The sequence below is a fragment of the Peromyscus eremicus genome, chromosome 5, assembly GCF_949786415.1.
Source record: "Peromyscus eremicus chromosome 5, PerEre_H2_v1, whole genome shotgun sequence".
Classification (NCBI taxonomy): domain Eukaryota; kingdom Metazoa; phylum Chordata; class Mammalia; order Rodentia; family Cricetidae; genus Peromyscus; species Peromyscus eremicus.
This window is the reverse complement of record NC_081420.1, coordinates 98227020-98241190: the sequence shown is the minus strand read 5'-3', so window position 1 is coordinate 98241190 and position 14171 is coordinate 98227020. Positions and strand designations below refer to the sequence as shown.

Sequence of the window (14171 nt, the reverse complement as noted above, 5' to 3'; positions counted from 1 at the left end):
AGAGTCAGTTTTTCAGTAGTACTGAGCTAGAGACTTGACAGAAGAAGTTTGGAAAGGGGAATTCTGAAGTTTGTACCTGCCAAGGACCAAGTACTGTGCCACATGGTTTTCATCCTTATCTTTCAAAACAAGGCAAATAGGTAGGGATTTTATCAATTTGATTTCTTAGAGAAAGAATTTGCTGGAATTCTACACTCAACAAATATGAAAAGGAAGTTTGAAACTAGATTCTTCTGGTGGTGTCTGCTGCGTATTAGCCTTGCCTCCAGGGTGCAGACACATGGACATCATGTGTGTGGAGGAAACGCAAGGCGAGTCATGGCCTCTCTCTCAAGGAACTTACTGTCCATGTGCTTCTCAAAGTGTTTTTCCAGTAGAGCATTCTCAGCATTCTTACTAGAAACTTGTTAGACATGTACAGCCAGCCTCTTGCCCCAAATCAGAAGCTCCATGGTTGGGGCCAGGGCCCAGCATTCTGCTCTCACAGTGATCAGGCCCTTCATGTGCAGCTGATGTGCTAAAGTCTAAAAGCTCCTGAATGGGGAAGTCTCCTATCAGACATAGAAACAGTGGAGAAGCCGGGCGGTGGTGGCGCACGCCTTTAATCCCAGCACTCGGGAGGCAGAGCCAGGCGGATCTTTGTGAGTTCAAGGCCAGCCTGGGCTATCAAGTGAGTTCCAGGAAAGGCGCAAAGCTACACAGAGAAACCCTGTCTCGAAAAACCAAAAAAAAAAAAAAAAAAAGAAACAGTGGAGAAAGATGCCCCCACTTGTGCCCTACAAAACCCCCTTTAAAGTCTTTGTCAGCTGAGAGTGCTAGACTAGGATCTTTGTTTGTTTGTTTGTTCTTTTTGTTTTTTTGAGACAGTTTCTCTGTGTAGCTTTGGAGCCTGTCCTGGATCTCACTCTGTAGACCAGGCTGGCCTTGAACTCACAGAGATCTGCCTGCCTCTGCCTCCCAGGTGCTGGGATTAAAGGCGTGTGCCACCATGCCTGGCTTAGACTAGGTAGGTTCTTTACCACCACCATCCCTAGCAAGAGTCTGCCCTGGGTAGATGAGGGTGAGGGTTTGCCATGGGTGTAAAAGACTACTGCTTCCTCTAAAACTAGACGCTGTGTCTTTGTCTCTTTTCCTTCTACACAGGAAATTAGGAATGGCTGGCCAGAAGCTGGGTTCCTCTGCTCTCCTGTGCTACATCCGACCCGACACTGCCGATCCAACAAGTGGTTTTAGCCTGACTGTAGCCAACGTTGGCACATGCCAAGCAGTCCTGTGCCGAGGTGGGAAGCCAGTATCACTTTCTAAAATCTTCAGCCTGGAGCAGGACCCAGAGGAGGCCCAGAGGGTGAAGGATCAGAAAGCCATCATAACAGAGGTACATCTTGCTCCCTTCCAGTCAGGTCTCCTCCCCAGATCCAGTGAAAGCTGTTTGAATAGAGGCAGAGAGGGTCCATTTTCTTTCTCTCGTGACTTGTAAATCGTGTTCCTCCCCTGATAAAGCTTCACTTCCTATGGCTTCAGTAACAGTATTAAAGAAATTCTACAGACGGGTGTGGTGCCTTGAATCCCAGCACCTGGGAGGGGAGGAGAGAGAGGTGAATCTCTGAGTTCAAGTTCTGGACAGCAATGACTGCACTGTGAGACCATGTCTGAGAATAAACTAAAACAAAATCCACTGAGCAGTTAGTGACTAGCAAGAAGCAAAAATGAGAAGTTAGTGACTGAGTGAGTGGCTGGCAGGTAATGTGAAGGCCCTGGTCACCTCAGCGAGGCCCCAGCTCCTCAGGCTTTGTTCTCAGCAGGAAAAGCTTCTGAGGTGCTCAGTATTGTTCCCATGCTTACTACACACAGTTCACTCATTCTCTTGTCATGAGGAAGGATCAAGCAGTTTGTAGTCTTTCTTTTCCTAGAGATTAGCATAACCTTCGCTTCTGAAAGTAGTAGTTATATATGAACATTGTTTGCTGCAAAGAAAATTCATGTCTTATGCCTATTTTAAATGGGATGCGATTGGGATTGGGATTTTGTTTGTGATTGAGTTTTTGCTTTTTTTTTTTTTTAAGTGTTTTTTTTTTTTTTTTTTTAGTTTTTCAAGACAGGGTTTTTCTCTGTATCCTTGGTTGTCCTAGAACTTGCTCTGTAGGCCAGGCTGGCCTTGAACTCATAGAGATCCACCTGCCTCCCTAGTGCTAGGATTAAAGGCATGTATCAAGAGATTTCTTTGTATATTTTAGAAGGAAGTCTTTTATTATGTATGTGCTCAATAAATACTTCTCAGTCTATGCCTTATCTTTCCATTCTCCTAATGGTGTCTTTAGCAAGAGGTTCTCAACCTATGAGCTGCTGTGAACCCTTTGGAGGTCAAACAACCCTTTACAGGGGTCACCTAAGACCATCAGGAAACACAGATATTTACATCATGATTCATAACAGTAGCAAAATTACAGTTACAAAGTAGCAATGAAAATAATTTTATGATTGGGGGGTCACCACAACATGAGGAACTTCATTAAAGGGCCACAGCATTAACCAGGTTGAGAACCACTGCTTTAGCAAAAAAGGTTTTTAGTTCATTTCATTTATTTATTATTGTGTGTGTATTCATGATATAAATTGGGAAGGGGAACACAGCCACAAGACTGCATGTGGAGGGCAGAGGAGTACTTTCTGGAATCAGTTCTCTCCTTTCACCTCTATGTGGGTTCCAGGGATCGAACTCAGGTCTCCAGGCTTGCACAGCAAGTGCCTTTAGGTCCTGAGCCATCTCACACACCTGAGTAGTTTTAATGACTGAAATTCTGTTTTCTGTTTCATGGTGTTACATCTAAAACTGCATTGACAAACCCAAGGTTATTCATGTTTTTGTATATTTTATCTTCTAGAGTCTTTATAGCTTTGAGTGTTAAATTTGGGTCTGTGGTTTATTTTGAATTTTCAGAAAGCATAAACTTTTAAGTCTTTTTTGTTTTGCTTTTGTGGGGGTCTTTGGGAGTCCAGCTCCGACCTGCTTTCACGTTTTGAAGGGTTCTTAAGTGGAGGAGAGAGAAATGAGGAAATATCAGATAGAAAGAGAGACCTAGCCGATGAGAAGAAAGACAGAAACCCAGGATAGCTTTGGGAGGGCCTGGATTAATACCCAACAGCCTCATCCTTTATTGGAAAGGGCTTTTTATAATATGCCAAGGGGAGAGGCAAAAGACTTCCCCCTTGCAAAATCAAAGCACACTGTACAGCCAAGTGTAGACCCTTCCAAACATCTGGTATTCACGCCCATGGTCAAATCATTCCATGATGCAGCCTTGCTGGGTAAAGCAAGCTCAGATTCTGACCCTGAGTGATTTCTTACTAGGAAGCCTCTATGGGCTCCCATATGCTTTGCAATTTAATTTTTTCTGAGTCTTCAAAAATATTTTTAATTCAATTTTTTTGAGAATTTCATACATGAGCATTATGTATTATTTCCACCCCTTTTTGTCCCCTCTTAACACCTCCTGTGTCCCCTCCACTCCCTCTCAAATTAATGACCTGTTCTTCAGTTACACACACACACACACACACACACACACACACACACACACACACACACACACACGATTAAAAAAAGAAGAGGGGGGTAGGCAGTGATGGCGTATGCCTTTAATCCCAGCACTTGGGAGGCAGAGGCAGGCCAATTGATGTGAGTTCAAGGCATGGTCTACAAAGCAAATTCTAGGACAAGCCAGGGCTCTTGGACAGAAGAGCCCTATCTTGAAAAACAAAACAAACAAACAGATAAGAAAGAAAGGGGGAAGAAAGCGGGCACGTCCTTTCTCTGTTGTTGCCTGTTTGTTTTTGTTTTTAATTATTTACAGTGACTTCCCTTTAAGCAGCTGCTGTCCTAATCACCAACTGCAACTCCTCCACTACCAGCAGAGGTTTGGCTGCAAAGGCTGCAGGCACAGACTCTTTCAGAGCTATTAGGGGAAACTTTATCTAGATCTCTGTCCCTCTAAAGAACTCATGATTCAAAGGTTGAAGGGGAATTCTGCTCACTCAGAGAGGCTGAACAGCCAGTAGCTGGCACTCTCCTTTTGTATCTTCCAAGAAACCCGAGTCCTTCTGCTCAACCCCCACTTAAGAACCTTAGCTATACATGGTTCCTCCCTGCCGCTTCATGTCAGCTACTTGCTGACTGAGCCTCCTGCTCGCAGGTTAATTTTATTTAATCAAACAAATGTAGCACATCTTTGCCTTGTTAACAAAAGCAATAGAAAAAATGCAACACACTTTAAAATAATATTCCACAACATTTCTCCTTTATCAAAGGGCCCAGTTTCTTGGCTATTTTATCAGAGTTCTGTTTCATGAATCCTAATTGGTCTTAAATAATAAAAACCTGGAGTCAGATATCAGAGTAAATGCTAAAAGATCAGAGAAGCCGGAACAGCCAACTACTAGAGAGACTTCTTACCTCTACCAAATCCTCAGCCTGAAAGTATTGAGCTCCTGTCTCCTCCTGCCTTATATCCCTTTTCTCTGCCCAGCCATATCACTTCCTGTCTCAGCCTCCCTAGTGTTGGGATTAAAGGTATGTGTGCCTCCCAAGTACTGGGAGCAAAGGCACGAGATCCCAAGTGCTGGGATTAAAGGTGTGTGCCACCACTGCCTTGCCTCTATGGCCAACTAGTGGCTGGCTTTGCCCTCTGATCTTCAGGCAAGCTTTAAAATTGTTAGAGCATACACAAAATATCACCACATTTCCTCTTTTTGTCTAAAATAAAAAAGAATTATAACGAATATAAGAAAAACTACATACAATAAGTACAATAACTATATACAGTATATGTAGGCAATAATTACATTAATACTGTCTAGTCCATTAACACTTGACAAATTCAGAGAAAATACTCTATTATTTATACTTTTTTTTTTTTTTTTTTTTTTTTTTTTGGTTTTTCGAGACAGGGTTTCTCTGTGTAGCTTTGCGCCTTTCCTGGAACTCACTTGGTAGCCCAGGCTGGCCTCGAACTCACAGAGATCCACCTGGCTCTGCCTCCCGAGTGCTGGGATTAAAGGCGTGCGCCACCACCGCCCGGCTATTTATACTATTTTGATGAGTCCAAAGTGTTGTACCTAATTCACTTTCTATCCTAACTTGTATTATCAACTGAAAACTATCTTTTGATCTCTCTCAAACTTACACACTTTAAAACCTCTTTTGTGAGTTTCTTTTCTGAATTTGTTAACAAGGAAAACTATAACTATCTAGTCTTCAACTCCAGAGACCCGAGAAGGAAATAATACTGAGTAAGCAGGAAGTGCAAGCAAGCGACTTTCAAACATTGTGAGAAATGATAGAGACAGCTGGCTGCCTGGACAGTCACCCAAGGTTCCTCTGCAACGTTGGGCTATCCATCTTTGGCCTACCAGCCTAGCATATTTGACAGACTTTTCTATGAAACAGGACATTCTGAAGGGCTGTTCTACCTTGTCTTGGCAAAGTTCAGCAGTCATTTCCTTTGTGTCCTGCTTGTCTCATTTGGACAGCATACTGTCAGCAGTTGAGGCAAGTGCATTTTCTTTGCCTACATGGTTAGCTTTTGCCATAAAGAAAACATACTCCACATGGAGTTTCTTCAATGCTCACCATGTTCTTTGAAATAATTGGTGCTGCCAGGAGCAGACGTATCTCTCTGTCAAGAAAAGTTCAAGTTCTTAAAACATTTTATTTATTTATTTATTTATTTATTTATTTATTTATTTATTTATTTATTTATTTGGTTTTTCGAGACAGGGTTTCTCTGTGTAGCTTTGCGCCTTTCCTGGAACTCACTCTGTATCCCAGGCTAGCCTTGAACTCACAGAGATCCACCTGCCTCTGCCTCCCAAGTGCTGGGATTAAAGGCGTGTGCCACCACTGCCTGGCTTCTTAAAACATTTTAAATGCCATATTCTGTAGATCTCTGAACTGTTTGAAGACGGACCTGTCTATCTAAAATGTATCTCTGTTTGACCTTGAAAATATACTTAACATGACTAGAAATTTGCATTATATTGTTAAATTGGTACAATACCTTGAACAAGATTAAAAATGTATGTACAGTATGTTCTAACAATATTAATCTAAATTTGTATCAATATACAAAATTTGTATACAATATACAAAAATCCAATCCAATGTAAAATACTTAAAACTAGTAGTTTCTTTTTAAAAGTAGATTCAGTAATCTACTATTTTATGTTATCATATCTATATCCTCCTTTTTTTTTTTCCTAGAGTAGATTCAATAATCTACCCTTTTATCCTATCAGAGTTCTGCACAAGTCAGTCCTATCCACCTTAGAGTCTGTCCAAGGAAGTACACAGGCAATAGTATCTTATTGTGGTTGACACTGAAGATTCTGGAGTTAACAGTGTATTAGTCTTAGGAAGGTCATCACTCAGTCAAGACAAATGGAAGATAAAAGACAATGTTTTATTTGACTAGTCTGTTTTTTATAGAATAATCTTTTTTTATAGACAATATTATTTAGATTTTTTAGGTTCTAGACAATTGTGAAATATTTTTATGTTTATTCTAATCATAGATGTTACTTTCCAAGTGTCTTCATAATTTTAACCCTCATGAAGGAAGTACTTTTATTTCTATTTTATATGAAGAAAATAAAGTTTAGCATTTGTGACAAAGTCTTATAAGTGCACACCCATAGTCTTTGCTTCACTCAGAGGATAACTACAGCTATGAAATTCAAATCTTGATGATGTTAGAGATTGTGTTTGTTTTTCATGAAGAGTATCAATATGAAAGTGTCCAGTCTATGACCATTCCCATCTGCAGCCAGGGCAATTCCTTTTCTCTTGGTGTAGACTCGCCCAGGTTCTTTTTGAGGCCATTCATTCTGATCACAGTCTCAACGAGAGGTTGGGATTCAGAGTCCTTTTTTAGGACTTGTTTAATGCTTCAGCACCTAAGTGTTTCTAACCCATTTGAGATCTGTTTAGTTCCATTGTGTCTTTAATATGCCATCTGAGTTTGGGCCTCGAAAAGATACTAGTGATGAGGAACTGGTGACAGTTTCTGTTTATTGTTTCTCAAACACATCTCTCTATTTAAGGATATTCTGAGGCCTGTCCTTCATGTTAGAACAAGCATCTTTTGAGGTAGTACTGCCTATTAGTCACTTAATTTTAATTGGATTTAACTTTAATCCTCTCAACTGCTTGGTATAATAATGGTATGGTATTTTGTTTTAAACTTTTATACATTTATTTTATGAGTCCACTTGTACTGCTCCTAGAACAAAAAATTATAAATTTGGTTCTACTGTACATTCCTGTGATGGCTTAAATAAGAATGGCCCCATAGGTTCATATATTTGAGTGCTTAGTCATCAGGGAGTGGCAGTATTTGAGAAGGATTAGGAGGTGTGCCCTTATTGGAGTAAGTGTGGCCTTGCTGGAGGTAGTAGTGTCATTATGGGGGCGGAGGGGGGGGAGGGGCTGGCTTTGAGGTTTCAAAAGGCCCCATTCTCTCCCTAAACATTGTGATTTAGAAAAAGACCAAATACCACTATTGCATTTTTCTCAGAATTTGTTTTTCTCACTTCTAGGACAACAAGGTAAATGGGGTAACCTGCTGTACCCGGATGCTAGGATGTACATACCTCTACCCGTGGATCCTCCCCAAGCCCCATATATCTTCCACTCCACTTACCATTCAAGATGAATTGCTGATTTTGGGGAACAAAGCACTATGGGAACACTTGTCGTATTTAGAAGCTGTCAACGCAGTGCGTCACGTACAAGACCCCTTAGCTGCTGCTAAGAAGCTGTGCACGTTAGCGCAGAGCTATGGCTGTCAGGACAATGTGGGGGCGATGGTGGTTTATTTGAACATTGGTGAGGAAGGCTGCACCTGTGAAATGACCGGGCTCACCCTTCCAGGCCCTGTGGGATTTGCTTCAACTGCCGCCATCAAGGACGCCCCCAAGCCAACCACTCCCTCCTCTAGTAGTGGGATTGCCTCAGAGTTCAGCAGTGAGATGTCCACCTCAGAGGTGAGCAGCGAAGTGGGTTCCACCGCTTCTGACGAGCATAACCCTGGGGGCCTGGAGGCCAGCCTGCTGCCGAGGCCGGAGAGGCGCTGCAGCCTGCACCCAGTACCCACTTCAGGGGGTTTCCAGCGCCAGCCTTCTTGTGCCACTTTCTCCAGCAATCAGTCTGACAACGGACTGGACAGTGACGATGACCAGCCTGTGGAAGGGGTCATAACCAATGGTAGCAGGGTGGAGGTGGAGGTGGACATCCACTGCTGCCGAGGAAGAGACCTCGAGAATTCCCCTACTCTCCCAAAGAATTCTTCCACCCCGTGTCCAGAGGAACATGCTAGAGGGTTGGCTTTTGGGATCCGAAGACAGAACAGTGTGAACAGCGGTATACTTCTGCCAGTGAACAAAGACAAGACGGAGCTACAGAAGTCTCCCTCCACTTCCTGTCTGTATGGGAAGAAACTCTCCAATGGCTCCATCGTGCCCCTAGAAGACAGCCTGAACCTCATTGAGGTGGCCACAGAAGCACCCAGAAGGAAGACTGGCTATTTTGCTGCCCCCACTCAGCTGGAACCAGAGGATCAGTTTGTTGTCCCCCGTGACCTGGAAGAAGAAGTGAAGGAGCAGATGAAACAGCACCAGGAGAGCAGGCCTGAGCCCGAGCCCAGTGAAGAGGAGCGGACCGAGCCCCTGGAGGAGTTTGATACTGCGCTGTGATTCTGCCCCAAGGGGGCACAGCGGGAGGGAGGGCTATGTGGTGTTGGGGAAGGGACCTTCAGGAGATGCTTTGCCTCAGTGTTTCAAACCATAGATGTGTGGAATAGAATTTGGAGCCAAAAAGTTGAGCACTATCAGGGTCTGGTTCTGGATGAGCTAGTACCGCCATCAGTGTTAAGCTGCACAGTGAACCTTCACTGGACTCCCAGCGTTGCTGGGAGACAGCAGATGCTATTCTGTGTCAGTCCTGCCACCTGCCATTAACCCTTTCTCTCCTAGGATCATTTGAGAATTTGCCTGCCTGGGCAGGAAAGGGACTGTTTCTGTGGAGGAAGTAAATTCCCTTTACTAATTGCTGCTGATGGATCTCTGTGACAGAGAAATCACCTTATGTCTCAGACTAACTAGTGGGGTGTGATGTGACTAGTCACATGGCTTTTTATTCTCTACGAGAATACAGCCTATCAAAATGATGTCTATTGGAGATACAGAACCAATCAAGCAGGTAATTTATGTGTGTAATGTTATGTAACGAGCACTTTGCGTTGACTGTGAATCTTTTTTTGAATCTGCACTCGAGCCAGTCTCCTTAGAGGCAGCCCAGCTCCTTTGTCCATAGGTGGAGGTGATTGAGGGTTGGAGCCTCCTTTGAGGGTGCTTGGAGGGTTGTAGAAATCGATCTGTTGAATGTCAGGCTGTGAAAACTCCTGAGAAACTTGGGGTGGGAAGATTTTATTTTGTGGAGGAAGGTGGGGAAGGAGTGAGAACTAAGACTCCTTCCTCCAGGTCAAAAAGAGACAAGGCCCTAGATAAGCTGACCCCTCTAGGAACTAGGATCACAAGGCAGCTACTTGTGGATTGGCCTCTTTTCCTGAATGTGAGAGTTGGCAGGCCGCTCTGAACAGGTAGGCTGACACCTTGAGTTATAGCAGGTGAGCCTGCCACAGGAAACCAGTGAGGAGCATACGGCAGACAGAGTTCACGGCTTAGACGTGCTCCTCTCTCTCAACAGCAGGATGTCTTTCCAGAACACTCACCCTGTAGTGTTTGGCACTGTGCCCTTCTGAATACTGCTGATTATGCTGCCTGGTTCAGAGTACTGGGCTCAACACCAGGGTAAGAAAGACTATTCAACTGAAAAATTGCTAAGCCTACAGAAAACCGGTAATTTTTTTTCCATATTCCACATAACCATAGCAAATTACAGCTTCTTGTGTTTTTCTGTTGCTTTTTTTAGTAGGTTTACCTAGGAAACTAATTTCTATTTATTGATACAAATTTTGGGATTGCTTGATTTTACTCAGTGGAAAATGTGCTGTGAAGTTTTAGAATATTGCACAACTAAAAAAAATAGATTGGAACAAATTTTAATTTGCTTTATCGGACACAAAATGTTAAGTATAAGATTGAAAGCATGTGTGTTTTCTTTGTGTTTGGAGAGGGAGTTTTTGGTCAAAGCAATACTAAATAACAGATGCTCTTTCACAGATAATTCTGTCTTCAGAGGCCCTGTGCTCACGTGCACATCAGTGGGTTACATTGCGGGGGGTGGGGGGGTGGGGGGAGTAGAGGGGAGTGCTGTATCACCCCAGTGGCTACCTAATGTTGAGCCCTCAAAAATTTGAATTTGAGCCTCCGAGTCTTCAGGAACGCTTCCCTTCCTTCTGTCAAACTACTGTCAGTTACTGGAAAATGTTAGAACTCAGGTCTTTGATTTGGGGTGGGGACACAGTAGCTTATTCAGAGTTTAGGTGTGTTAGAGAGACGTGAAACTGTGTTGCCACCTTATTTTTATATAGGGAAAATGAAAAAAAGAAAGAAAATGAGACTGAAGGACAAACACAAGGTGTGGTTGATGTAAGGCAGCCTCCCCCGCAGACCCTTTGAGCTGTAGAACGATGGTGTCGAGAAATCAGTTATTGGAAAAAATAGCACTTAGTAGCAGAGTGTTAGAAAGAGTGTCTTCATATGTGAACTCTTTGCTTGTCTTCTGTTTGTTTACCACCCCATTCACTAATGTCACCTCAAAACTCAGTCCTGAAATGACCTGGACAGAAGGAAACATCCTTGCTTCCTGGTTAGTGGAACTCTGCGGTTCCAGTGTCCTTTGTGGTGGAGTTTTGGGATTCCTTAGGTTGTGTTGAGAGACCTCAGTGTAGACCAAACCAAAACCGAAGGTTCTGTGTTTGTAATTGCCTTTCTTCCATGTCCTATCATTACTCTGTATTAAAAACAGAGGGTTAAAAGGCCATAGCCCATCCCCAAAACATAATACACACCTCCTGTGGCCATGAGGTGACTGGCTGATGTTGTTATCTGGATAGGCTGTCAGGTGAGTATGATCTCTTCCCTTTACTCAGTGTCTGTTCTCCAGGTGACCGGAGTACCGGTTACCTCTTACATAGAGAACCCACTCTCTGATTCTTGAGTCTCTGCCTGCATCTCTCATTTAATTAATTGAAGAGAATTTCTGACACTGGGTGTGATGGGACAGTTGTATGCAATTGCAAATCCTCACTTGGGAGGTGGAAGCAGGAGGGTCAGGAATTCAGGGTTATCCTTGGCTACAGAGAGAATTCAAATCCAGTCTGGTATGCATAAGTCCCTTCCTCAAAGTAACAAAACAAACAAACAGGGTTTCTGAAGGAAGAACACATCGGGCTGTAGGTGCAGTTCAGGAGGCTCACTGGCAAAAAAAGAATGTCTGTGCCCTCCAGCCAAGGTATTGTTTTAACCCAGTGGACAGACAACTGGAAATCCCAGTGTTGATAGGAAATAAAGTTCTGATGCCTCTCTGGAGTCGAGTCGTTGAGCAGACCACTCCTGACACAAGCAAGGCTTGATTACACTACTGTGGAGCATACACGTGCAATAATCAGTGAACTCATTTCCCGGTGTACAGAAGAGCCGTCTGAGCAGCTGGTAATCTCTGGGTGCTATTACAGTGTGTGTGATGAGCGCTGTTTTCCAGGCATTCAGATTGGGCTGATCCTCTGAATATCCAACAGTGCTCTTCTTTCTGTGTAGACCTTCAGCAAAAGCAGGTACTTGGAAACCACAGGCTCACCTTCTCTATCTATTCAATAATTATTCATGAAGAGACCTCCAAGGGAGCACTTGGCTGTTACCGATAAATGTACCAATTACTAAAGAATCCGTCTCCAAGCCATCTGGTGATGTCTGCAGCATCACTGTAGAACTGTCTTGTGTCACTTTTTACTTCCCTCTGGGTGGAGCCTTTCAGACTCCCCAAGGCAGGTTAATCTTTCTCTCCAGGTAGTGACTTTGCCCTGTGGTTGGGCAAGCACTCTCTAGACTGAGAGAAGCAGCTACATACATCTGCTCTGTAATCGTCATTTGGTGATCAGCCAATCAGCATTTGCTCCTTGTATCTAAATCTCATGCACCTCTCCCAGATGCTATAGGGTTCTCTCCCACTGTTGCCAGTGGATATCATCCAAACAGTGGGCTCATATCTTTGGTTTTTGTGCAATCATTGTCGTATTGTAGTCCTAAGACTCATTATAGTGTATTTTTGATATTTTTGAAATGTGTTAAATTTTTTAATTCAATAATATGAGCCAGAGCATGTTGCAGCAAATCTATTGTTTGTAAAAAATAATAACAATAAATAAAATAAAATGGAATATCTTTTCTATGCCTTTGATTTACAAATAGTTTATGGAGAACTATAATTGTATGCAGAATTAGTTTCTTTACTAAAAATATGTTTAGGATCATTTCTAATTTTTCTTTAGGAGAAAAAGAAGAACAAAATGCAAAACCCATTTGATGGCACTATAAACTACGAGTTAAGACAATGAATAAAATGTTTTCTTTTATTATTGAGTACTTCATACAGGTATACAATGAAATATAATCATGTCTGTCCCCCATTTTCTCCCTCTTAACTTCCTCCAACACCCCCCCCCTCAACTTCATTTTGTTTTATAACTTCCTACTAAGTCCAGTTAGTACTGCCCATAAGATCATGAGTGTGGGACCATGCCCTGGGAACAGGGAAAACCTACCAGGGGCTGTGTTCTCCAACAAGAGTGTTCTCTCTCCCCATATGAAAATACTGTAGTTTTTCTGTTAGTCAGCTGTGTGTCACTGTAACAAAATAGCTGACTTAGGCAACTTATGAAGAGAAAGATGTTTGTTTAGTTCACAGTTTTGAGGTTACTTAGAGGTCTAGCAGATTGGTTTTCAGAGAGATGCATGGAATAGTGGGGAGAGAACGGGACACCTCTTAGCCAGACAAACCTAGTCAACCCTAGTAATCAGCGAGGGGCGTTCTAAGCTAGATTGACTTTATTTTCTAGCTCAGTTTTGAAGGTTCAGGGGTACACCATCAGGTCAATTCTGGACTGCTCACATCACAGTAAGTAGTGACCAGGAACTGCCCAGGAATCCCATGAGAACCATCTGCCACAATCATGCTCCCAGTGACCTAAGAACCTCCCAATAGAACCCACCTCCCCGAAACAACAGCCATCCTGGAGACCAAGGCTTCAGTCAGAGTGGACCCTGGAGAGCACACAGACCACACACAATCCTTTGCGCCTCTTTGCTGAAATAGCAACAAAGACATTCACTGAAGATTCTTCTTTGGTTTATGTTTAAAGAAATGCCACCTAGGCATAGTGGCACATGTCTGTAACTCCAGCACTTGGAAGCTGGAGGCAGGAGGCTCAGGAGTTCAAAGCCAGCTATGGCTACATAATGAGTTTGGGGTCAGTCTATGCTCTGAGACACTTCCCTAAAGCTCACTACAGACAGCATAGTTCTTAAGAGAGTTATTAGCTGAGGAAACTGGTTTATGAGCTGCTGTAGCACCTTAAAGCACAGCTGGCAGTGATACGGGAGCCAGGCAGCTAACTGGCCTGGTCGGCACACCTTCCGGAAAGGTGGGGACACTAGGACTTTAGACTTGGCGAGTGTTGGCCTATGAGATGATCGCTCTCCAGTTAAGACTGGTACTACCTCTGCCCTCACTGGATGTCTTCTAGTCTGGATTTCCGGCAAGATCAGCAACCTCTAGGTCCAAGTAAAGGCCATGTTAAAGTCATCTTGAAGACTTCCTCTTTGTCTGGCATCAACCTTTTAAATGCTTGGTTTATCAACAGCACACTAAGCTCTTTGGGTGTGTCAGGTGAGCACTGAACCTCCACCTCTTGATACCACGGTCCTATGAGACACATTACATAGGCTAGGATGGCAAAAGAGATGCTTCTGAGTTTGTTCTCCACTTCCTGTGGTATTTCCTGGTGTCTCAAAGGCCACAAGAACTTGTCTTTTACTTGTAACACCCTCTAGTGTGTGTGTGTGTATATATACATTATGATCTATGTGTATGTATGTGTGTATATGTGTGTGTATATATGTATATGTGTATATGTATATGTGTGCGTATATACATGTGT

At 43.1% G+C, this 14171-nt stretch overlaps 1 protein-coding gene across 1 annotated transcript in view; it reads left to right on the top strand.

Annotated features, from left to right (window-relative positions):
* Phlpp2 (PH domain and leucine rich repeat protein phosphatase 2) overlaps positions 1-10285 on the top strand; it is a 75925-nt gene extending 65640 nt beyond the window's left edge. The window contains exons 18-19 of the mRNA XM_059264012.1: positions 1144-1375; positions 7591-10285. Coding sequence (XP_059119995.1) covers positions 1144-1375; positions 7591-8745 — 1387 coding nt within the window. The 3' untranslated portion in view covers positions 8746-10285. The remainder of the gene's footprint in view (positions 1-1143; positions 1376-7590) is intronic.
* The last annotated feature ends 3886 nt before the right edge of the window (positions 10286-14171 follow it).